The sequence below is a fragment of the Oncorhynchus mykiss genome, chromosome 23 (assembly GCF_057628025.1).
Source record: "Oncorhynchus mykiss isolate SJ-2025 chromosome 23, ASM5762802v1, whole genome shotgun sequence".
Lineage (NCBI taxonomy): Eukaryota > Metazoa > Chordata > Actinopteri > Salmoniformes > Salmonidae > Oncorhynchus > Oncorhynchus mykiss.
In genome coordinates this window covers 14,042,875-14,069,336 of record NC_143044.1, presented here as the reverse complement: position 1 = coordinate 14,069,336, position 26,462 = coordinate 14,042,875, and the positions used below count along the sequence as shown (strand labels likewise).

General features: G+C 41.7%; 1 protein-coding gene across 1 annotated transcript in view; it reads right to left on the bottom strand.

Moving 5' to 3' along the window:
- LOC149972513 (protocadherin-15-like) overlaps window positions 1-26,462 on the bottom strand; it is a 107,098-nt gene that overhangs the window by 5,703 nt on the left and 74,933 nt on the right. Inside the window, exons 8-11 of the mRNA XM_090218048.1 lie at window positions 17,122-17,292; window positions 13,904-14,012; window positions 13,630-13,742; window positions 7,108-7,314 (exon numbers count right to left, since the gene is read on the bottom strand). Of these exons, the coding sequence (XP_090074174.1) occupies window positions 7,108-7,314; window positions 13,630-13,742; window positions 13,904-14,012; window positions 17,122-17,292 (600 nt within the window). The remainder of the gene's footprint in view (window positions 1-7,107; window positions 7,315-13,629; window positions 13,743-13,903; window positions 14,013-17,121; window positions 17,293-26,462) is intronic.

Genomic DNA, 26,462 nt, shown 5'->3' with positions numbered 1-26,462 from the left:
GGCTGTCATTGATTGGCCCGTCCCTAAGTCACGCGTCGAGCTGCAGCGCTTTCTCGGCTTCGCGAACTTCTATCGTCGTTTCATCCGTAATTTCGGTCAGGTGGCAGCTCCTCTCACAGCCCTTACTTCTGTCAAGACGTGCTTTAAGTGGTCCGTTTCCGCCCAGGGAGCTTTTGATCTCCTCAAGAATCGTTTTACATCCGCTCCTATCCTTGTTACACCTGACGTCTCTAGACAGTTCGTGGTCGAGGTTGACGCGTCAGAGGTGGGCGTGGGAGCCATTCTTTCTCAGCGCTCCCTCTCTGACGACAAGGTCCACCCTTGCGCGTATTTTTCTCATCGCCTGTCGCCGTCGGAACGTAATTATGATGTGGGAAACCGCGAACTGCTCGCCATCCGGTTAGCCCTAGGCGAATGGCGACAGTGGTTGGAGGGGGCGACCGTTCCTTTTGTCGTTTGGACTGACCATAGGAACCTTGAGTACATCCGTTCTGCCAAACGACTTAATGCGCGTCAGGCGCGTTGGGCGCTGTTTTTCGCTCGTTTCGAGTTCGTGATTTCTTATCGTCCGGGCTCTAAGAACACCAAGCCTGATGCTTTATCTCGTCTCTTCAGTTCTTCAGTAGCCTCCACTGACCCCGAGGGGATTCTCCCTGAGGGGCGTGTTGTCGGGTTGACTGTCTGGGGAATTGAGAGGCAGGTAAAGCAAGCGCTCACTCACACTCCGTCGCCGCGCGCTTGTCCTAGGAACCTTCTTTTCGTTCCCGTTCCTACTCGTCTGGCCGTTCTTCAGTGGGCTCACTCTGCCAAGTTAGCCGGCCACCCTGGCGTTCGGGGTACGCTTGCTTCCATTCGCCAGCGTTTTTGGTGGCCCACCCGGGAGCATGACACGCGTCGTTTCGTGGCTGCTTGTTCGGTCTGCGCGCAGACTAAGTCCGGTAACTCCCCTCCTGCCGGCCGTCTCAGGCCGCTTCCCATTCCCTCTCGACCGTGGTCTCACATCGCCTTAGATTTTGTCACCGGACTGCCTTCGTCAGCGGGGAAGACTGTTATTCTTACGGTTGTCGATAGGTTCTCTAAGGCGGCTCATTTCATTCCCCTTGCTAAGCTTCCTTCTGCTAAAGAGACGGCACAAATCATCATCGAGAATGTTTTCAGAATTCATGGCCTTCCGTCAGACGTCGTTTCGGACAGAGGTCCGCAATTCACGTCTCAATTTTGGAGGGAGTTTTGCCGTTTGATTGGGGCTTCCGTCAGTCTCTCTTCCGGCTTTCACCCCCAGTCTAACGGTCAAGCAGAACGGGCCAATCAGACTATTGGTCGCATCTTACGCAGTCTTTCTTTTCGCAACCCTGCGTCTTGGTCAGAACAGCTCCCCTGGGCAGAATACGCCCACAACTCGCTTCCTTCGTCTGCGACCGGGCTATCTCCTTTTCAGAGTAGCCTCGGGTACCAGCCTCCGCTGTTCTCATCTCAGTTCGCCGAGTCCAGCGTCCCCTCCGCTCAGGCTTTTGTCCAACGTTGCGAGCGCACCTGGAAGAGGGTCAGGTCTGCACTTTGCCGTTATAGGACGCAGACTGTGAGGGCTGCTAATAAGCGTAGAACTAAGAGTCCTAGATATTGTCGCGGTCAGAGAGTTTGGCTCTCCACTCAGAACCTTCCCCTTAAGACGGCTTCTCGCAAGTTGACCCCGCGGTTCATTGGTCCGTTCCGTATTTCTCGGGTCATTAATCCTGTCGCAGTTCGACTTCTTCTTCCGCGATACCTTCGTCGCGTCCACCCGGTCTTCCATGTCTCCTGTATTAAGCCCGTTCTTCGCGCCCCCGCTCGTCTTCCCCCCCCCCCCCCATCCTTGTCGAGGGCGCACCCATCTACAGGGTCCGCAGGATTTTGGACATGCGTCCTCGGGGCCGTGGTCACCAGTACCTCGTTGATTGGGAGGGGTACGGTCCTGAGGAGAGGAGTTGGGTTCCCTCTCGGGACGTGCTGGACCGTGCGCTGATCGAGGATTTCCTCCGTTGCCGCCAGGTTTCCTCCTCGAGTGCGCCAGGAGGCGCTCGGTGAGTGGGGGGGTACTGTCATGTATTGTCATGTTGTGTGTTTCTGTCCTTTCCCTTCACCCTGTCTCCCTCTGCTGGTCGTTGTTAGGTTACCTTTTCTCCCCCTCTTTCCCCCAGCTGTGCCTTGTCTCCTCCTAACTACCCATTCACCCCGTTTCCCACCTGTTCCCTTTTTCCCTCTGATTAGGTCCCTATATCTCTCTCTGTTTTTGTTCCTGTCCTTGTCGGATTCTTGTTTGTTGTGTTTCATGCCTGAACCAGACTATCGTCCTGTTTGCTGTAACCTTGTCCTGTCCTGTCGGAATCTGCCCGTCTGTCTGAACCTACCTATGTTTGGTAATTAAAGAAGCTCTGTTAAGTTAATTTGCTTTTGGGTCCTCATTCACTCCCCGTGACATTACTAGAAAAACAAGCACACATGGCAAAATTCAAACGCATTAGACTTGTCTATGAAGAAAGGGATCATTGGAGGGAAACAAAGTCACGCATCTGGAAGAATTGAAAGAGGTTTGAACACACACCATGCAGTAGAGTAAAACCTAAAGGCAAACTTTTAGTCATCACAGCACCAAAAAACATTATATTGCCTACAGGTGGCCAGGTACAACAAATACATAACCTGTTTGAACCAGGTACAACAAATACATGACCTGTTTGAACCAGGTACAACAAATAGACAAAGCAGCATCTGTGATAATACAGTAGTGGTGCCTGGAGAAGTGGGTATACTAAAATGTTGCCAAAAAAACTCCAGATGGCCCACCATGCGAAGGAATGATGCCTTGTGTGTAGAATTCGACGAGAAACAGTGACATGTACTCTGAATGACCAACAGTAAAATGATAAATCTCATATTCGTATTTCACAGTCAGGCCGACCCAAGCTGTACTGTGCAAGTAGGCTAATAAATTAGTAGGCCTACAATTTAAAACGATAAAAGAGGTTGTCTACTGAGTCAGAAATTCACAGGATTGGATGTTCTACGCCCACAACAATACTTAAATCAGGAGACCACTTTGAGGAATGGGAAGAATCTAAGACATTTTGTTTGTGTAGTTACCTTTTAATTAAAGTGTGCAGTCACCTAGCACTGTTGTTTTGTTATCAGTGTTTCTGTAGTACACATGAAAAGAAATGGCCACTGGATTGATGGTGCAAATAATCATGATATCATTTGTAGCAAGTTACATAAATTGAGGTTAAATTCATTTTTGGGGGAAAGCCTTTCCATCTACCAGAATATGGTTAGGCCTATCAGCATTTGTATTTTCCTTTTCCTTCATTGTTTGAAACGTGGACGTTTTGCTTCATATTATGAGGCATTCCAAGCCAAAATCCATCCATAGAAATGTCGAGGGAAATATGTTGACGGAAACACTTCCTCATATCTGGTCCGTCAGCCATATCAATTGATCAGAAAGTATTCACACCCTTATTTGACCAAGTATGCTGACTAAGAACACATTTCATTTACAGTAACAACCTGGGGAATAGTGACAGGGGAGAGGAGCCAATTAGAAGCTGGGGATGATTAGTTTGCCATGATGGTATGAGGGTCAGATTGGGAATTTAGCCAACACCCCTACTATTATGATAATTGTCTTGGGATCATTAATGGCCACAGAGAATCAGGACACCCATTTAACATCCAATCGAAAGCCCAGTACCTTTACACAGGGCAATGTTCCCAATCACTGTCCTGGGGCATTGGGATGATGTTGTTTTTTTGTCAGAGGAAAGAGTCCCTCCTACTGGACCGTCAACACCACTTCCAGCAGCATATGTTCTCCCATCCATTGACCAACCAGGGCCAACCCTGCTTAGCTTCAAAGGCAAGCCAACAGTGGGATGTAGGGTGGTGTGCTGCAGGCAGTACCCAACACATACAATTGTCTGCAAGGTCCCTCAGTTGAGCAGTGAATTTCAACCACAAAGACCATGGAGGTTTTCCAATGACTTGCAAAGAAGGACACCTTTTGGTAGATGGATAAAACATTTTTTTAAACACACATTGAATATCCCTTCGAGCATGAGGAAGTTATTAATTACACATTGGATGTACCAATACATCCAGTCACTAAAAAGATACAGGTGTCCTTCCTAATCCAGTTGCTGGAGAGGAAGGAAACCACTGAGGGGTTTCACCATGAGGCCAATGGTAACTTAAAACAGTTACAGAGTTTAATGGCTGTGATGGGAGAAAACTGAGGATGGATCAACAACATTATTGTAATGGGCCCTAGGTGTAGCTGGTGTAGAGAGTCAGGCGCAGGACAGCAGATATGAGTAATCAAAATTAAAATATACAAAGTAACAAATACATGTACACCATGACAGCCTGAAAATACAAATAAACAATCACTCACAAAAACCATGGGGGGAACAGAGGGTTAAATAATGAACAGGTGATTGTGGGATTGAAAACAGGTGTGTGAAACAAAGACAAAACAAATTGAAAATGAAAAGTAGATCGGCGGTAGCAAGTAAACCGGTGACGTCGACCGCCAAACGCCGCACCGAACAAGGAGAGGGATCGACTTCAGAAGAAGTCGTGACAATCGTAGTTGCTCTACAATACTAACCTAATTGACATAGTGAAAAGAAGGAAGACCACACAGAATAAAAAATATTCCAAAACATGCATCCTGTTTGCAACAAGGCGCTAAAGTAAAACTGCAAAGAATGTGACAAAGCAATCAACTTTTTGTCCGGAATACAAAGTGTTATGTTTGGGGCAAATCCAATCCAACACTTTACTGAATACCGCTCTGCATATTTTCAACCACAGTATTGGCTCCATCATGTTATGGATATGCTTGTAATCTGGGGAGTTTTTCAAGATAAAAAATGAACGGAATGGAGCGAAGTACAGGCAAAACTCTAGAGGAAAACATGGTTCAGTCTGCTTTCTACCAGACACTGGGAGATGAATTTACCTTTCATTAGGACAATAACCTAAAACAGATGGCCAAATCTACACTGGAGTTGCTTACTAAGAAGAGAGTGAATGTTCCTGATTGGCTAAGTTACAGTTATGACTTAAATCTACTTGAAATCTATGGCTAGATCTGAAAATGGTTCTCTAGCAACGATCAGTAATCAATTTGACAGATAATTTTTGAAAATGGGCAATTATTGCACACTCCAGGTGTGGAAAACTCTCAGAGACTTACCCAGAAAGACTCACAGCTGTAATCACTGCCAAATGTGACTTTAAAACATATTGACTCAGGGGAGTGAAAACTTATGTAAATTAGATATTCATGTATTTCATTTTCCATTATTTGGCAATTATTTGGCATTATCAGGCTGTAACACAACAAATTGTTGAATAAGTCAAGGGTACGACTACCTCCACTACACTACTTGGATACTCATCAGTAGAGATTAAGTGAGCACATGCAATGCCAGCTGAAAAAGGTGGGTTCACAGCGTACCCGCCACTACACCACTCTGTATGTGTGTGCACTGTCTGTACACAGAGCATTCGTAGAGTATTCAGAACCCTTTACATTTTTCTAATTTTGTTACGTTACAGCCTTATTCTAAAATTGATTAAATTGTTAGTTTTTTACTCATCAATAATCACACTACCTCATAATGACAAAAAACTGTTCTTTAGAAAATTGTACGTATGTATTAATTAAAAATGAAAAAAATGAAATATTACATTTACATACGTTTTCAGACCCTTTACTCAATACATTTTTGAAGCACCTTTGGCAGTGATACCGCCTCAAGTCTTCTTGGGTATGACGCTACAAGGTTGGCACACCTGTATTTTACGGTGTTCCTCCCATTCTTCTCTGCAAATCCTCTCAAGCCGTCAGGTTAGATGGGGAGCGTCGCTGCACAGCTATTTTCAGGTCTCTCCAGAGATCTTAGATCGGGTTCAAGTTCGGGCTCTGGCTGGGCTACTCAAGGACATTCAGAGACTTGTCCCGAAGCCACTCCTGTGTTGTCTTGACTGTGTGCTTAAGGTCGTTGTCCTGTTGGAAGGTGAACCTTCACCCCCGTACGAGGTCCTGAGCGCTCTGGATCAAGTTTTCATCAAGGATCTCTCTGTACTTTGCACCGTTGATCTTTGCCTTGATCCTGACTAGTCTCCCAGTTCCTGCCGCTGAAAAACATCTGCACAGCATGATGCTGCTACCACCGAGCTTCACCATAGGGATGGTGCCAGGTTTCCTCCAGACCTGACGCTTGGCATTCAGTCCAAGGTGTTCAATCTTTGTTTCATTAGACCAGAGAATATTGTTTCTCATGGTTTGAGAGTCTTTAGATGCCTTTTGGCAAACTCTAAGCGGGCTGTAGTGTGCCTATTACTGAGGAGTGGCTTTTGTTTGGCCACTCAACCATAAAGGCCTGATTGGTGGTGCTGCAGAGATGGTTTTTCTTTTTTTCTTTTTGCTCTGACATGCACTGTCAACTGTGGGACCTTATATAGACAGGTGTGTGCCTTTCCAAATCATGTCCAATCAATTGGATTTACCACAGATGGACTTCAATCAAGTTGTAATTTGAAGGATGATCAATGGAAACAAGATGCACCTGAGCTCAATTTTGAGTCTCATAGCAAAGGGTCTGAATACTTACAGTATGTAAATAAGGTATTTCATTTATTTATTTTTTTAAATAAATTTGCTAAAATGCTAAAAACCTGTTTTCGCTTTGGCATTATGGGGTATTGCGTGTAGATTGCTGAGGAAAACAATGTATTTAATCCATTTTAGAATAAGCCTGTAACGTAACAGAAGTCCCCACAAGAATAGTAAACAAACAAAAAATGGACTAACTAGGGGCATTTTGTTAGTCCCCACAGGTCAAATGCTATTTCTAGGGGGTTTAGGGTTAAGGTTAGAATTAGTGTTAGGGTTAGGAGCTAGAGTTAGTTTTAGGGTTAAGGTTAGGGTTAGGTTTAGGGGTTAGGGAAAATTGGACTTTGAATTGGATTGAATTGTCTGTCCCCACAAGGTTGGTTGTACAAGATTGTGTGTGTGTGTGTTCACGTCTGTGTCAGTCTCTGTTCACACGCATATTCCCATACCTCCTCAATGTCGTTGTCCAGGGCAATGATGCCCAAGGGGGCAGTGAGGTTGGAGCTAGCAGAGATGGTGGTTCCCACTGGGGAGGACTCACTGACGTATCCCTGGTAGGACTGGAACTGGAAGTATGGAGCCTGGTTGTTCTCATCCAGGATATCAATGATCAAGTCAGCGTACGCTGGGAGGGGGTGGCCATTGTCTTGCTCAGCCTAAAGGATGGAGACAAGTTTACATGTATTATGAACCTCACTGTAACATGTACTGACATGCAACTTACAACATACAGTGCATTCAGAAAGTATTCATACCCTTTGACTTATTCCACATTTTGTTGTGGTACAATGAGAATTCAAAATGTATTGAATTCTATTATTTAAAAATTTTCTGGACATGATTTAGAAAGAAACACACATGTCTATGTAAGGTCCACTGTTGACAGTGCATGTCAGAGCAGAAACTATACCATGACGTCCGCAGATCTCTGAGATAGAATTGTGATGAGGCATATATCTGGGAAAGGGTATAAAACAATTTCTAGAGTGTTGAAAGTTTCCAAGAGCGCAGTGGTCTCCATCATTGGGAAATTGAAAAAATATGGAACTAACCAGTCTCTGCCTAGAGCTGGCCATCCGGCCAAACTGAGCAACTGGGCAAGAAGGACGTTGGTCAGGGAGGTGACCAAGAACCCATTGACCACTCTGACAGAACTACAGAGTTCCTTGGCTGAGATGCGGGGGTCGGCATATAGCCTAGTGGCTCGGACTTAACAGAGCTTGAGAAAATCTACAAGGAAAATGGGAGAAAATACCCAAATACAGATGTGCAAAGCTGTTACAGCCATATCCAAGACAACTCAAAGCTGTAATCACCTGCAAAGGTACTTCTACAAAGTATTAACTCAGGGGTGTGAATACCTATGTACAGTAAGTGATCCATCTCTGTTTTTCAAGTTCAATAAATGGAATACTTTCTGAATACACTGTACATGTCACATACAATCATAACAGCTCATTGGCAACACACTACTCTGACTATTTTCTGTAACACATGCTGCAGATCAGTAAACAAAGAGAAACATGATTGTTCTAACTAGAAAATATACTTACTGTATAACTGACACTGTTTAAGAAATGTATTTATTAAGGGGAACACAAACTATCTGTGTGGAAAGTTACTGAGAAAGACGAGGGAGTGCAGAGAATTTCTGTCTGTTCAAAAATGTTTTTTAAATTATGTGCAGCTTATAAAGGCTTCATAAACACTAAATAAATGTGTTACAAACCATCGATAAACATATGACATTGTTCAAAAATGTGGCATAACTGCGTGAAATAACCACCAATGTCAAATGTGACATAAACCTTGCTTTATAAAGGGTGGGATAACCACTGCATTATAAAGGCCTTATAAATTGAGGCTTCACAAAGCTTTTATAACTCTGTCATGCATTTTGGTAGAGCGTTGCAAAGCCAAGATATAGGATTCGATTCCCGGGACTACCCATACGTAAAAATGTATTCACACTTGACTGTAAGTCGCTATATTATATTATACAACACTAAAACATTTCTAGGATGTCCCAACCTCTTTCCCCCTTGGGTGCATAGTCAATATTGGACCTGACCTAAAATCCCCCAAAATGCTTTGCTGGAGGATTTCACTTGTAATTCCAATGCTTTTTTTCAAGACAAAACATTGTCCTCTTGGCGGTATAGATGGATTTTCAAGGAAGGTAAGTATATTATTTTGTATACATATTGCATATTTCCAATCACCTAATATACAACCACAATACCAGTCTGGTGTTAAGCTTTCTGTGCTGTGTTGACATATCCTGAATATGACATCTGCTGCTTTAAATTGAACGGTCATACTGTATCTCAGTTATTGTTTTCATATCTACAAAAAATAAGCTGTTTTCTTTACTTTCAGAGTGCAGGCAGATCAAGGGGTTGAAAATGTAGATTTGTTTCAGATGTATTTTCTCTATCCAAGGAACAGGCCGTGGAAACTTTATTGCTGGCAAAAGTATCCATAACCAGAGGTAATTCAACTTCTTTGTTATTTTCTCTCTCTTCCTCTCTGCCTGTATTGTTGTACATGGAACCTGTCTCACTTGCATTAATTTTAAAAAAAATGTAAGATGTCAGCTGCTACTTTTCAGATTTACACCACATCAACACTCAGCCATTTTCAATAGACTGTCAAGCCCCTGTTGCTGCCAAGTCATGATTTCCCTGGGGTTTAGCCTTTCAATAACCAAGTGGTGAGACACATAGCCCTCTATATTTAAATGTTTCAGGTACACTCAGATAAGTAGGTGTCTGTGTCACATACAGACAGTGACCAATCACAGAGGCACACATAACTTGCATTTATATAGCCTCGGACCCACCTCGTGTTCACTATACATGGAGGAAGACCACAAGACCACAGAGATTAGGTCTCCCCCCCCCCCCCCCCCCAACAAAACCTTTTCATTCTCTCTGTTAGAGTGGAACGCTTATGGAGAGATATTTGGAGTGCTGTCAGTACTACAACTTGCTGCACAGTTTGGAGGAAGAAGGCTACCTTGACCTGTCAAATTCTATCCACTTCTTCTGTGTGGGATATGTGTTCCTACCTGGTCTGCGGGCAGATCTACAGCATTTCACAGAGTTGGAATAATCACCCTTTAAGTACAGTGGTGAACCTGACACCTCACCAGCTGTTGCCTTAGCACTACACAACGGATATAAATGATCTTGTCATCATCATGCTTCAAGTGGTATTTATGTATTCATTTGTGATCTGGTAAAAGTCTAGCAATGACATTATCCTCATGTCTCTATTTTTCAGCATAAAGTACTCTATCTACTTTGTGTGGACACCAGGGGAGACTACACACGCACAGTTATATCAGCTGTGTTGGTGAACCCCTCCCACATCTGAACTGGCTGACACAGAAAGATCATAGGTGAGAGGTCACTTGGTCAGGTCAACAGGAAGTATTGTTTAAGAGATGCTTTACGTTGAAATACAGACAGAGATGTAGTAGTCCCAGAGTTAATGATCCAAGGTCAGTTTTGCATTTCACCTCCTGATTTAACACTGACCGTGTTAGAATAAAAAAAACAAGGCTTAATCATACTCTCTCGTCTTCAGGTATGTTTTGATGTGAGAGAGGAAGCCAGTCCCGTCATCGCCACCTCACCCGCTCTTAAGATAACCTTTGGGCTGTCTGGGACCCCAAGGCTGGTTAGGAGACACCACAAGAGACACTATGTAATTGTGATGAACTGAGAGAATATTGGGGTAGCACTGTAATTCATTATGCTGTCTTCCCTGCTCCTCAGTTCTTATCTATTTGCCTTTGTCTTCTACACTGCTCTCACCACCTCCTCTTTGTTCCTCTTTTTTTTTTATAATGCACACCATCTATGCATTGAAGTACAGATTGAACTTGTATTTATAATATACAATTACAATTATAATATTGATAATACATGTATTATGTATTTATAACACCTGGATAATGAACTTTCAATAAAGCATTTAACATTCTCCACTGGTTCAAATGAAGAATCTCATTGAAATACTACACCTATCCTGTGTCCTAAGATTAATGCAGGTGAAGGGAGTTACATATGCAGGCCACTCCAGGACCTTGAAATGCTTCTTACGAAGCCACTCCTTCGTTGCCCAGGCAGTGTGTTTGGGATCATTGTCATGCTGAAAGACCCAGCCACGTTTCATCTTCAAAGCCCTTGCAGATGGAAGGAGGTTTTCACTCAAAATCTCACAATACATGGCCCCATTCATTCTTTCCTTTACACGGATCAGTCGTCCTGGTCCCTTTGCAGAAAAACAGCCCCATAGCATGATGTTTCCACCCCCATGCTTCACAGTAGGTATGGTGTTCTTTGGATGCAACTCAGCATTCTTTGTCCTACAAACACAACGAGTTGAGTTTTTACCAAAATGTTCTATTTTGGTTTCATCTGATCACATGACATTCTCCCAATCTTCTTCTGGATCATCCAAATGCTCTCTAGCAAACTTCAGACGGGCCTGGACATGTACTGGCTTAAGCAGGGGGAATACGTCTGGCACTGCAGGATTTGAGTCCCTGGCGGCGTAATGTGTTACTGATGGTAGGCTTTGTTACTTTGGTCCCAGCTCTCTGCAGGTCATTCACTAGGTCCCCCTGTGTGGTTCTGGGATTTTTGCTCACCATTCTTGTGATCATTTTGACCCCACGGTGTGAGATCTTGCGTGGAGTCCCAGATCGAGGGAGATTATCAGTGGTCTTGTATGTCTTCCATTTCCTAATAATTGCTCCCACAGTTGATTTCTTCAAACCAAGCTGCTTACCTATTGCAGATTCAGTCTTCCCAGCTTGGTGCAGGTCTACCATTTTGTTTCTGGTGTCCTTTGACAGCTCTTTGGTCTTGGCCATAGTGGAGTTTGGAGTGTGACTATTTGAGGTTGTGGACAGGTGTCTTTTATACTGATAACAAGTTCAAACAGGTGCCATCAATACAGGTAACGAGTGGATGACAGAGGAGCCTCTTAAAGAAGAAGTTACAGGTCAGCCAGAAATCTTGCTTGTTTGTAGGTGACCAAATACTTATTTTCCACCATAATTTGCAAATAAATTAATAAAAAATCCTACAATGTGATTTTCTGGATATTTTTTCTCTCATTTTGTCTGTCATAGTTGAAGTGTACCTATGAAGAAAATGACAGGCCTCTCTCATCTTTTTAAGTGGGAGAACTTGCACAATTGGTGGCTGACTAAATACTTTTTTGCCCCACTGTATAATTGGTGCCATTGAAAAGAAAATACTTTGACGTTTGAAGAAATGTTAAAATTATGTAGGACGATATAACACAGTAGATATGCTGGGAGAAAATCCAAAGAAAAAACACCAGATTTTCTTTTTGAGCGACCATCCTCTTTGAAATTCAAGAGAAAGGTCATATTGAAAATTATCTCACTGTGGCTAATTCCTATGGCTTCCACAGGGTGACAGCAGTCTATGTTCAAGGTTTCAGGCTTCTAACTTCAAAAGCTAATAAGAATGATCAGTTTTAGCAAAGTCTTGGTTTGCGTGCGCTATGAAGACATTACGCACCTGCTAAAATCGTTTTCCTATTGAACATACTTCTTTCCGTACGAAATATCATAGTTTGATTACACTTTAGGGTATGAATAGAAATGTATTTTGACTTGTTGAAACAAAGTTTCGGGGTAGATTTTCAGATTCCTTTCTCTGCAGGTTGAACGAGTGGATTACTCAAATCGATGGCACCAACTAAACTGACTTTTTGGGATATAAAGAAGGATTTTATCTAACAAAACGACACTACATGTTATAGCTGGGACCCTTTGGATGACACATCTGGGGAAGATTTTCAAAAAGTGAATATTTAATCATTATTTGTGAATGTATGAAACCTGTGCCGGTGGAAAAATATTTTGATGTGGTGTACCGTCCTCAAATAATTGCATAGCATGTTTTCGCTTTAATAGCTACTGTAAATCAGACAGTGCAGTTAGATGAACAAGAATTTAAGCCTTCAGCCAATATAAGACAATTATATGGACATAAATGTTTAAAACCCTCTGCACCTACAGTCACTGTTTATCACTCATTCTTCAATCTTTCCACCCACTCTCACAAACTCCATCTCGCTCTCTCTCTGTCTCTGTCTCTCTCTCTCTCCCCTCCATCAATTAACCCTCTCTATATCTCTCTGACTAACTTACTTCTCCATCTCTTGTTCAGTTTTTTCTCCCTTTATTCTCTCTTCCTCTGTCTTTATCTGCCTATCCTCCCTCCAACCCAATCCATCTATCTGACTCATCTATATTTTTCATATCTGTCCTTGCCACCCTCTGAGAGAAAATGGCTTTTTCCAATGTGACATCAGGATCAATGACAACATTGTCCTTGGTGCTGAACATTCTATAACAAGTCACAATAACTACAACTACTACGTACAAACTGTCTTTTCACTCCTCCAGGTATCTCGATGACGAAGCTCTCAATATATTTCAATGGCAGTAAGCATAATTATAAAGCGGTATCTGACAGCTAACCCAGAGCAGTCTCCTCTAGATACCAACCTCTAACTCTCTCTTTCCTTCCCTGCTGATACCACCAGCACCAGTTCATCTCCCTCCAACCACCTCCCCCTCAACCTCCACCTCTCCTCCTCCCTCGCCTGCTCCATGCTCACACAAAGCACTTTTCAAACATCATCACACATTCCTCTCCTCTGTGCACGTGACAGCCTGCTCAGTGCTCAGGGGCTACCATTTTAAATGGAGAGAGGTTCTGGTGGGTGGATGGTAGTGTGCTTTGTGCATCATAACAGGTCATCTCTGGTTCTAATTCGGATTGCCTCCAGGGGCATGATACCGTGGTTTGAGGGTTACAGCACTACCACTAGACCAGCCCTCAAAACAAAACCAAAATCTCTGGTTGATGTTTGGTACATGATTACCTTGATTTCAGTTTGAAGGTGGATTTGCTTACCTTGATGATGATGATAAATTTGGTGTACAGGTCTCTGCTGACTGGTTTCAGGAGCAGGAGCGCTGCAGTCGTCCTGTTCAGGGAGAAGTACTCTGGGTACGTTGAGGGCTGACCTGAGGTAAAACAAAGAATGAACATTGCTTTTTTGGTGCTTTCGGGTATGAATGTTGACCAGTGATAATACATTATTAATTGGACAATAAAGGATTGAAGTGAGATAGTGGGATTGATCATGCAAACATCCATGTGACTTTAAGCTCAGTGAGGAACCTACCAACCAGTATGTAGTAATGGATCTCTGGCCTCTTAGAGGGGGGCTGGATGTTCCTGTCCATGTCCACAGCTCGGATAGGTGGGGTCACCTCCAGCGGGTTCAGTTCTCTCTGAAAAGGAGGTAGGGAGGAAAAAGGGGGGAGTCAGAAACCAATGAACTGTGTAAGTGGTTTGTATCGCCCATTACAATGTTAAGCCTTTTGCAACCAAGGGAACATTTATTAAATGTACAGTGCCTTCAGAAAGTATTCACACCCCATGCTTTTTTTCACATTTTGTTGTGTTACAGCCTGAATTTTGTGTCACTGGCCTACACACAATACCCCATAATGTCAAAGTGGCATTATGTTTAGAAAAATGTTTACAAATGAATAAAAAATGAACAGCTGAAATGTCTTGCGTCAATAAGTATTCAGCCCCTATGTTATGGCAAACCTAAATAAGTTTAGAAATAACAATTTCCTTAAATCACGTAACAAGTTCCATGGATTCACTCTGTGTGCAATATTAGTGTTTAGCATGATCTTTACACTACCTCATCTCTGCAGCCAACACATACAATTATCTGTAAGGCCCCTTGTTGAGCGGTGCATTTCAAACACAGATTCAACCACAAAGACAAGGGAGGTTTTCCAATTCCTCAAAAAGAAGGGACAGCCCTTTGAGCAAGGGGAAATTATTAATTGGATGGTGCATCAATACACCCAGTCACTTCCTTCCTAACTCAGTTGCCCGAGAGGAAGGACAATGCTCAGGGATTTCACCATGAGGCAAATTATGGCTTTACTACAGTTACAGAGTTTAATTGCTGTGATAGGACAAAACTGAAGATGGATCAACAGCATTGCAGTTACTCTACAATACTAACCTAAATGAGAGTGAAAAGAAGGAAGCCTGGACAGAATAAAAATGTTGTCTTTGCAATAAGGCATCCTGTTTGCAATAAGGCAAAAATGTAAAACTGCAAAAATGTGGCAAAGAAATTAACTTTATGTTCTGAATACAAAGACTTACAGTGCATTCGGAAAGAATTCAGACCCCTTGACTTTTTCCACATTCTGTTACGTTACAGTCTTATTCTAAAATTGCTTAAATTGTTTCTTCCACTCATTCATCTCTACACAATACCTGATATTTACAAAGCAAAAACAGGATTTAGACAGTTCTGCAAATGTATTAACATTTTAAAACTGAAATATCACATTTACATAAGTATTCAGACCCTTTACTCAGTACTTTGTTGAAATAACTTTGGCAACGATTACAGTCTCGACTTCTGCATTCCTCTCTGCAGATCCTCTCAAGCTCTGTTAGGTTGGATGGGGAGCGTCGCTGCACAGCTATTTTCAGGTCTTACCAGAGATGTCCGATCAGGTTCAAGTTTGTGCTCTGGCTGGATCAAGGACATTCAGAGACCTGTGTGCTTAGGGTCGTTGTCCTGTTGGATGGTGAACCTTCACCCCATCTGAAGTCCTGAGCGCTTTGGAGCAGGTTTTCATCAAGGATTTCTCTGTCATTTTCTCCATTCATCTTTCCCTTGACCCCTCCCAGTCCTAACCACTGAAAAACATCCCCACAGCATGATGCTGCCACCACCATGCTTCCCCATAGGTATGGTGCCAGGTTTCCTCCACACGTAACGCTTAGCATTCAGGCCAAATAGTTCAATCTTGGTTTCATCAGACCAGTGAATCTTGTTTCTCATGTTCTGAGAGTCTGTTTCCAAACGTCTTCCATTTAAGAATGATGGTGGCCACTGTGTTCTTGGGGACCTTCAATGCTGAAGACATTTTGTGGTACCCCCGAATCCCCGGTCTGAGCCTCGACACAATCTTGTTTTGGCGCTCTATGGACAATTCCTTCAACTTCATGGCTTCGTTTTTGCTCTGACATGCACTGTCAACTTTGAGACCTTATATAGACAGGTGTGTTCCTTTCCTAGTCATGTCCAATCAATTTAATTTACCACAGGTGGAGTCCAATCAAAGTTGTAGAAACATCTCAAGGATGATCAATGGAAACAGGATGCACCTGAGCTCAACTTCGAGTATCATAGTAAAGGGTCTGAATACTTATGTAAATAAGATTTTTTTGTTTTACATTGTTGTGAAATTTGCAAAAATGTCTAAAAACATGTTGTCGCTTTGTCATTATGGGGTATTGTGTGTAGATTGATGTGTAAGTTTTTTATTATTATTATTATTTTAGAATAATGCTGTAACGTAACAAAATGTGGAAAAAGTCAAGGGGTTTGAATACTTTCCAAATGCACTGTAGGTAGGTCCCATGGTGTTTATACTTGCGTACTATTGTTTGTACAGATGAAAGTTGTACCTTCAGGCATTGAAATTGTTCCCAAGGATGAACCAGATTTTTGGAGGTCTACAGTTATTTTTCTGAAGTCTTGGCTGATTTCTTTTGATTTTCCCATGATGTTAAGCAAAGAGGCACGGACTTTGAAGATATGCCTTGAAATACAACCACAAGTACACCTCCAATATGTCAATTAGCCTATCAGAAGCTTCTGAAGCCATGTCATCATTTGCTGGAATTTTCCAAGCTGTTTAAAGACACTGTCAATATAGTGTATGTAAACTTATGACCCACTGGAATTGTGATACAGTGAATTGTAAGTGAAATAATCTGTCTGTAAACAATTGTTGGAAAAATTACTTGGTGTCATGCACAAAGTAGATGTCCTAACTGACTTGCTAAAACTATAGTTTATTAACAAGAAATGTGTGGAGTGGTTGAAAACAAGTTTTAATGACTCCAACCTAAGTGTACGTAAACATTTGACTTCAACTGTAGGTCCTGGGTGGCAGGGAGTTTGGCCCCAACTTGACAGAGCTTGAATAATCTTTAAAAGAATAATGGGCAAATATTGAACTCATTTAGGTTTGCCATGACAAAGGGGTTGAATACTTATTGACTGAAGACATTTCAGCTTTTCATTTTTAATTTATTAGTAAACATTTCTAAAAACGTAATTCCACTTTGAAATTATGTGGTATTGTATGTATTCCAGTGACACAAAATATGAATTTAAAATATGAATATTAAAATATAAATTTTAAATTCAGGCTTCTAAAAGTCAAGGGGTATGAATACTTCCTGAAGGCACTGTAAGTTCCCAAGTAAAACTTTAGTGGCTCATCATATCTGTCTGTTGCTGGGTTTTGCCTATGGTAAAACCACCCCTCACAGTGTGGTTCATACCGGTTGGGTGAACTCTGGTATGGTGATGCGGTAGGTGAGGGGGTTGCAGTCATGGGTGTTATTGACCAAGACACAGGGCAGGAACATAGGCCCCAGGTCATCTCCATCCAGAACGTCTATGGTCAGCGTGGTCGTAGTAGTCCGCCTGTTGGCATTGTACAGAGCACGGTCCTATCGGATGGAAGTCAACATTGTATTTAACAAAGCCATGAATGAATAACACTTTAAAATATAATCAATATAAATTAATCAATCAATCATGAGACCTATTTCTCTTTTCAATTCCATGATCAACTTCATAAACTTACTGAACATTTAGTTTGATAAATACATTTCATCATCACTCTACCTCTACTTCAAATATCAATTGTAACAACCCCTCTAATTTCCTACATCTTTACCATCTTAAGACACTCAGAGATATTCGACATATACCCATACCCATACTCAAGGCATCAGATTCTAGAAAGCAAGTGTACAGTTACCTTTTTCAAGGACAACAATATACAGACAGTACACAAACGAACATGCACACGAGAAATTATAAAAGTAATTGCAGTATATGTTCTTGCAATTTCCTTCTCCCAAAACTCTCTGAGCAGCACTTCACATTGTCACAATAATTTAACCCTGACATAAGCAGCAGAGGTCCAATTAATGCCATCTCCTGCCATGCAGCTAACACAGACATATGGAAATGTCTGCTCTACCCAAAATTACAACCAAGTAATTGCAGCATTACCACAAAAATGGAACAGGCAAGTAGAAGGGGAAAAAGGTAAGAAACTTGTATGTCGGCCCTGTATTAAAGAACATAAATGGTTAAAGAAAAGTGTGATAAATAAAAACATATAACAATTTCATTTAAGGACCAATAAACTGACAGCTGTGACATATAAATTGCAAAATAGTTGGGAAGAGATTTTCGATGTACCCAATCCATGGCACATGGTTTATGAATTGATACGCAAAACAACGCCGGATTCAAAACTTCTAATTTTTAATTTAAATTACTATACAAAATTATTGCAACTAATAGAATGTTATATATATGGGGGATACAATCTTCCCAGCTCTGCAGATTCTGCTGTGAGGAGGCATTTATTTTGGTATTGTCCATATGTAGCTCATTTTTGGTCACAGGTCCAGGAATGGCTGAAGAATTGCAACATTTGCCTAGAACTAATGCTACAGATAGCAATACTGGGTGATTTGAAAAGCCATAGTCAATCAATCAATAATATAATAATTATTTTAGCAAAAATGTTTATTTTTAATTTACAATCTGTAGAAGCTATGAGAATAGAAAGGTTCAAATATTTTGTGAAGCATCACACCACAGTTGAAAAATATATGGCAAATAGAAATCCGAAATGGATGATGTTAAGAGATAGATGGGAGGGGTTGAATGGAGCTGAAGGGTGGGACTAATAACAAGATACTGTAAACAATGTAAAACATACGGGATCTGTAAAATGTATATAGGTTCAGAACTTTTGTGAAATAGCACAGTTACATTTAGAAATCAAACTGGATGGACATCAGCAATAGAGGAAGGACTAAGAACAAACAAGAGAGAACTATTGTAAAGTAGACTGTGTCTGTAAAATGTGTATAAGATTTGTAAATTGAAGGTAAAAGCCAAAGTGTTTTTTAGTTTACTCTATATAGGTATATGTGTATATGTATGCATGCGTGTATGGGATATATATTTACCCCAAAAATATATGGGGGATTGGAAATGATGCAGAACAATTACATTGACGGAAGCAACATTCTTTCCGCAATACTAAGCTGATCCACCCCTTAGAAAAATAAGAAAGAAAAATGCCATGTCCTTCTCCCTCTAAACTCTTCTGACATTGGTAAAGGTAAGATGAAATCTCTGGGAGCAGCTTAGGCCCCTGTCATCCATATTTACTGGGGAAATAAAGCAAATAAATCCCTTTCCTCTGTTCCTCTTTATATTAGTCTGTCTGTCTCTGTGACATTCTGTCTTCTCCCTATCTCAATCCCCCTTTCCTGTCTTCATTTTCTTCTTCTTCTCCTGTGTAATCATACTGTCAAAATCAAATCAAATTTTATTTGTCACATGCGCCGAATACAAAGGGTGTAGGTAGACCTTACAGTGAAATGCTTACTTACAAGCCCTTAACCAACAATGCAGTTTTATGAAATACCTGAAAAAAGTAAGATAAAAATAACAAGTAATTTAAAAACAGCAGTAAAAATAACAATAGTGGGGCTACATACAGGGGACAACAGATCATAGTCAATGTGCGGGGGCACCGGTGTCGAGGTAATTGAGGTAATATTTCCGTAGGTAAAGTTATTAAAGTGACTATGCATAGAAAATAACAAAGAATAGCAGCAGCGTACGTTGTCTGGGTTGACATTTGATTAGATGTTCAGGAATCTTATGGCTTGGGGTAGAAGATGTTTAGAGGCCTTTTCGACACAGACTTTGCGTTCTGGTACCGCTTGCCGTGCGGAAGCAGAGAGAACAGTCTATGACTAGGGTGGCTGGAGTCTTTGACAATTTTTAGGGCCTTCCTCTAACACCGCCTGGTATAGAGGTCTTGGATGGCAGGAAGCTTGGCCCTCTGTGATGTATTGGGCCTTACGCACCACCCTCTGTAGTGCCTTGCGGTCGGAGGCTGAGCAGTTGCCATACCAGACAGTGATGCAACCTGTCAGGATGCTCTCGATGGTACAGCTGTACAAAACCTTGTGAGGATCCGAGGACCCATGCCTTAGTCTCCTGAGGGGGAATAGGTTTTGTCTTGCCCTCTTCACAGCTGTCTTGGTGTGCTTGGACCATGTTCGTTTGTTGGTGATGTGGACGCCAAGGAACTTGAAGTTCTCAACCTGCTCCACAACAGCCCTGTCGATAAGAATGGGGGTGTACTGGGTCCTCCTTTTCCTGTAGTCCACAATCATCTCCTTTGTCTTGATCACGTTGAGGGAGAGGTTGTTGTCCATACACCATACGGTCAGGTCTCTGACCTCCTACCTATAGGCTGTCTCATCGTTGTCAGTGATCAGGCCTACCACTGTTGTGTCATCTGCAAACTTAATGATGGTGTTGGAGTCATGCCTGGCTGTGCAGTTATGAGTGAACAGGGAGTACTTGAGGGGACTGAGCTCGCACCCCTGACGTGGCCCAAGTGTTGAGGATCAGCGGGGCAGATGTGTTGTTACCTACCCTTACCACCTGGGGGCGGCCCGTCAGGAAGTCCAGGATCCAGTTGCAGAGGGAGGTGTTTAGTCCCAGGGTCCCTAGCTTAGTGATGGGAACTATGGTGAGGGCACTATGGTGTTGAATGCTGGGCTGTAGTCAATGAATAGCATCTCACATAGGTGTTAATTTTGTCCAGGTGGGAAAGGGAAGTGTGAAGTGCAATAGAGATTGCATCATCTGTGGATCTGCTGGGGGGGGGGGAATGCAAATTGGAGTTGGTCTAGTTTCTGGGATAATGATGTTGATAATGATCACAGGTAGGATAACAGTGTCCGATTCATAATCCTTGTCAGGGACTCCTCACGGCTACTGACCAGGAGAAATAGGCACGGCCTACAACCTTTATTTAACTGGACAAGTCAGTTAAGAACAAATTCTTATTTATAATGATGGCCTACTCCGTCAAAACCTGGACGATGCTGGGCCAATTGTGCACAGCACTATGGGACTTCCAATCACGGCCGGATGTGCGACAGCATGGATTCGAACCAGGTACCATAGTGACGCCTCTTGCACTAAGATGCAGTACCTTAGACCGCTGCACCACTCGAGAGCGCAAACTAGCCTAATTAGCACCACTTGATTTCCCATATGTCTACCTCCCTCCTGTGGCCTGTTGGTAGTCTGGGGGCCACTGCCACTCCCTATGGGAGTGATTTGAGTAAGTGCCGCGAGAAAAAACCTGTGCGTTAGGGCGCGAATTGGTCACAGCCATTCCTTTGTTCCAGCACTCCTGGGAAGAGCAAACGATGCCCGGTTGAATTGAAATTTGTTTTGTGTGTTAAAAACATCATAAAGCTTGCTTCTGCACTTAGTTTGACCTGTTTAGTCGACATATAATATGTAATTTTGAAGTTTTGATGCGCAACTTTTCCGGACCAGAGGACATTTTGGGTGCATTTCAGCTGATGTTATTAGCAGTAGCTAATACAAAGACGCAAGACTTGAAACCAAACGATGTATTGGGTAAGTATGAACCCTTCCAGAACATTCTGAACGAAGACCATCGAAGATAAGGGAATATTTATACTTAAATCTGTGTTTCTGTTGACTCCAACATTACGGAGAAATGTAGCTTGTATCTGAGCGCCGTCTCAGCATATTGAATAGTGTGCGATTTCTGTAACGTTAAAATAAATGTAACAAAGCGGTTGCATAAAGAAGCAGTGTATCTTTCTAACTATATATAGAACATGTATATTTAGCCAAAGTTTATGATGTCTATTTACGTTATCTTGCCGCGCTACCTAGATTTCCTGCGGACATTTTTGAGTAATTTCTGAACATGAGCTCATTGTAAATGGACATTTATGGATATATGTGGCATATTATTGAAAAAAAAAAATGTACTGTGTAACATGTCCTATTACTGTCATCTGATGAAGATTTTCAAAAGGTTAGTGAATGATTTATTTTTTAATCCTGCTTTTATAATTTTATATTTTCTGGGACAAAATGGCTGCCGCTTGTCTTGGTTTCGGTGGTGGTCTAATATAAATATGTGGTGTGTTTTCGCCGTAAAACATTTAAAAAATCTGACATGCTGGGTAGATGAACAAGGTGTTTATCTTTCATTTGAGCTATTGGACTTGTTAATGTGTGGAGGTTAAATATTTCTAAGAATATTTTTGCGTTCCATGCGCCACGGTTTGAGCTGAACGGGGGGGAGGAGTTCCTCTAGAGGAACTCCTGGCATCAACAGGTTTTAAATCCACAGACTTGGTGGAGACAACCAAGCACTAAAGGTGTTCCTTGGTAAAGATTGCCACTCCACCACCTTTGGAACATCTGCTTTTTGTCGAAAAAGATTATAACCAGAAAGGTTAACATCAGTGTTCAAAAAACTCTTTCTTCACGTCTCAGTAATGACCAACACATCTGGATTGGAACTATGAACCCACACTTTCAATTTATACATTTTAGGTATTTTGACGTCCGGATAAAAAGCGTTCCCAAAGTAAACTGCCTGTTACTCAGACCCAGAAGCTAGGATATGCATATAATTGGAATATTTGGATAGAAAACACTCTAAAGTTTCTAAAACTTTAAAAAATAATGTCTGTGAGTATAACAGAACTGATATGGCAGGCAAAACCCGAGGACAAACCATAAAAAAAAGAAAATCAGCCTACCACTGTTTCCAATGGCTTTCATGTTTATTAGGAGGCCAAAACCTCCCAGATTGCAGTTCCTAGGGCTTCCACCAGATGTCAACAGTCTTTAGAAAGAGTTTCAGGCTTGTTTTTGGAAAAATTAGCAAGAAATTGTAGTTTTTCTAAGTGGCTCCCATTTTGGCTGTGCGTGGATGAGAATGTGTTCTTGTGTTTATCTCCGGTAAAGACAATAGCGATTCCCCGTCTTAAATTGTATCATTTATTTACGTATTAGGTTACCTTAGGTTTGATAATAAATGTTGTTTGATTTGTTTGGATAAGTTCATTGGTAACGTTTGGGATTCATTTTGTATGCATTTTGAAGGAGGGAAACCGGTGGATTATTGAATGAAGCGCGCCAGCTAAACTGAGTTTTTGGGGATACAAAGAAGGACATTATCGAACAAAAGGACCATTTGTGATGTAGCTGGAACCTTTGAGTGCCAACAGAAGAAGATCTTCAAAGCTAAGGCATTTATTATATCTCTATTTCCGACTTTTGTGGCGCACCTGCCAGGTATTTTTGAAATCTGACACAGAGGCTGGATTAACAAGAAGTTAACAAGAAGTTCAGCTTTATTTTGATGTATAACACATGTATTGTCATGAATGTTAAATATTTATATTTCTGTCATTTGAATTTCGCGCTCTGCAATTTCACCAGATGTTGTCGAGGTGGGTCACTAGTGGAATGCCTGCGCTACAAAGGTTAATGTGCAGAAAACCCAGGTTTTTATGAGAGCAGAAATCAGTGAAGCATATAGCATAGCACAAGTCAGAATTGGGGCTAGCAACCATAGATGGGCCAGGGTGTACATGCACATTTCCAGATATCATCAGCAGTAACACAATCAGGGAACAGCAGACGACAGGGAGAACTCTGCAGTGTTCATTTATGACATTTGAATGTGCATTAGATGGCAACAAGATCATATTGTACAGCAATTCCATCAGGTAAAAATAATACAAAAGCCGGCGAAAGGTGGTTAGATGAAGATTGGAGGACAAGTGTCCGTGGAACCAATAGAGAGTCAGACTCTCGAGTGTGGGAACAAACATAGTCTGTCCCACGGTAGGGTAAACAAGCAAGTTCATAGTCAACAAATCCCACAGGAGTCATGAGGCAAATAGCATAAAGCACAAGAAAAAAATATGACGATTTGGGGCTAGCCATTGCAAGTTCAGAGTCACTCGCCCCAACAGTGAGTGTGTGCTGGAGGCGAGCGAAAGCTTAGGAGAGAGGGGGGTGTGTGGCGGGGTTACCTGTACCAAACAGGGGGAGACAGGCCAGGGCAGACGGTGAACAAATCGCCAGGTGGAATCCAAGCAGCAAAGCAGCAGGCAACGGGAGTAGGTGTCACACCCACTTGGGAGAATATTTACTTATTGAATTAATTGTAATTTATCTTTCTTCTTGGCTTTAAAAGAAGCTTCATATTAAATATTACTCACTCAGTGCCAGGTTGAATGGTGTTTGCTGGTCATTGGTTTGCCAGAGCATTTGCTGTATAGACCTTGGAAATAAGAATCTTTGGTAGTAGGAATCCTTCCAGGTTATTTTGTCCAAAATCAAGTTGTAGGTTTTTTTTTTAAAAACATGCTGAAAAAATGTGGGAGCCCATCTGCTCATGATTTCTCTATCTCTCAAGGCTTGACGTGACATTATGACACCAGGCATAATAAATTCGATCAGACGTATCCCATCAAAGGGATGCTGACTAAAAGTGGGTTAGATCTGAAGTCAGTGGTCTCCCTCACCACAGATGGAGCTCCAGCCATGATAGGAAGAGGGAGGGGACTGGTGGCACGTTTGAAAGAGGACCACCCTGACCTGAAATCATATCTCTCCTGTGTCTTGGAAAATAGTATTCTGAGGTCATGAAAACAATGATGAAACTGATTAACTTTTTGAGAGCAACACAGCCTGTTACAAGGCATTCTGAGGCATACTACTGCACAACAGATGGCTCAACAAAGGCAGGGTTTTGGAATGCTTTAGGGCCATACAGGAGGAAATCAAAACTTTCCTATCAGAGCAAAATAGTGACTAGGCAACTCAGTTTTCTGAGTTTTTGGAAGATGAGTAGAAGATGGAAACAGTTGTATTTTTGACATACATTGCATCACGCCTTAATCAGCTGAATGTTAAGCTGCAGAGACGGGACAACACAGTGTGTGATATAACAGCAGTCCAGGCTTTACAGAAGAAATGTGAGGTTTTCAAGAAGGATCTCCAGGGAGAACTTGTCCACTTCCCCAATCTTCTGGTGTAAACACAGGGAGACACAGATGTCTCCAACCATGATGATTTCACCCAGAAGCTGATCGATAACTTCAAGGATCGCTTTGATAACTTCACTGTTGGAAGAGAACTGCTGCTGCTCATCCAGAACCTCTTCTTGGTCATAAACATGACAAAGTTGTCAAAAGAAGCAAAACAGATCTTCAGATTGGTAGATTTTGCATCACTGCAAATGGAGTTGATTGAGCTGCAAGAAAATGTGGGTTTGAAGGAGCAGGCTGGTGATTGTGACCCTGTCACTTTCTGGGGGAAGATGGTGCCTGCAACTTGTTCCACTCCCATACTGTGAACAACAACTCCTTGTGCCTTTTCTAGAACATGACATAGCTTTAGATGGTAACACTGGATAACTGCCTTCACTTGTCTCAGTGTTGAGTTCCATCTTGTGTTGACAGTGGCAGGGATGCCTCTTTCCCCAAATTCAGCCTCAAACACGTCTTTGAATGTTGTGCTTGTATGCAGCAGTGAGCTGATTTTTGATAACTTTGAAATAGAAGGAGTAATCATTTTTGTTTCTTTCAAGCCATCTCCCACTGCAAGCGCAGTGTTTTTGATTCTAAAATCATCATATTTGTGACTCAAGTCCAAGTCATGTGACTCGAGTCCACACCTCTGACTTACAGTATATGTTAAACTAGTCTATGTATAATACAGCCATAATGTATATCTTCTTATGCCATTATTTAACTGTCTACTTTAATTAAATGCTCTGTTTACTCATTGCTGTGTATCTTTGTTTCCTCTGTAGAACCATAAATGTTTAAAACATTAGATTAAGGCCAGCAATGTACAACCATCAAAATAGTCTAATAACTCACAAGCAAGTATAATTATGCCACTTTTATTCCATAACTAGACATATTTGTCTGTCAAGCAATTCATTCAAAACAGTCAAATAATCAAAGCTTCTAGAGGCTGATGATTTAATTTATGGATAAACAGTTTGCAAAAGATGTACTATAATTGCCAACGAGAAATCATCTTCTTCCAATTGCGTACATTTTCCTTTGAGTATTAACAGATAGCTAACTAGTAAGGTTTTGTTTTGTCTGGTGATGGCAAACTTAAAGAAGCATCCACCAATCTAAGTAACGATTACTAATTTACCCAATCTAAACGATTTGGACAAAAAGAGGTCCATAAACCAGGGGTATTTAACTACTATTTGAGAAGGCCCAGTCACTCAAAATTCCTAGGTGGCAAAGGTTCGGATGGATATTGTCATGAATTGGTGTAGTAGCAAACCCCCACCTCGCGACACCATGTTTTATGTATGTTTATAGAGGGCCACATGGGCACATAATCTGGCCATGTTAACTACAAGATTTAGATAGCTGGTTGGCATAACTTACCTACCTAGCTAACATGGGCTAGTTGTTCAACTGGACACTTCTGACAGGTTATTTACATGAGAGGAAAACTGTCCATGCACCACCAAATTTTGTGCATTCTACTATTACAATTCTTAATTTAACAGCGTTACATTAAAAGCCTGACAGAGTGTTTTTGCAAAACACCAATCCATTACCTTAGCCAGGGCAAAAAACGTAAACTCTTTCAGAATATTATTCAATCAAGCTTTACACTGTCAATACCAAGTAAAATATTTACAAAAAACAATTTCAAGAGGATCAATTTTATTCAT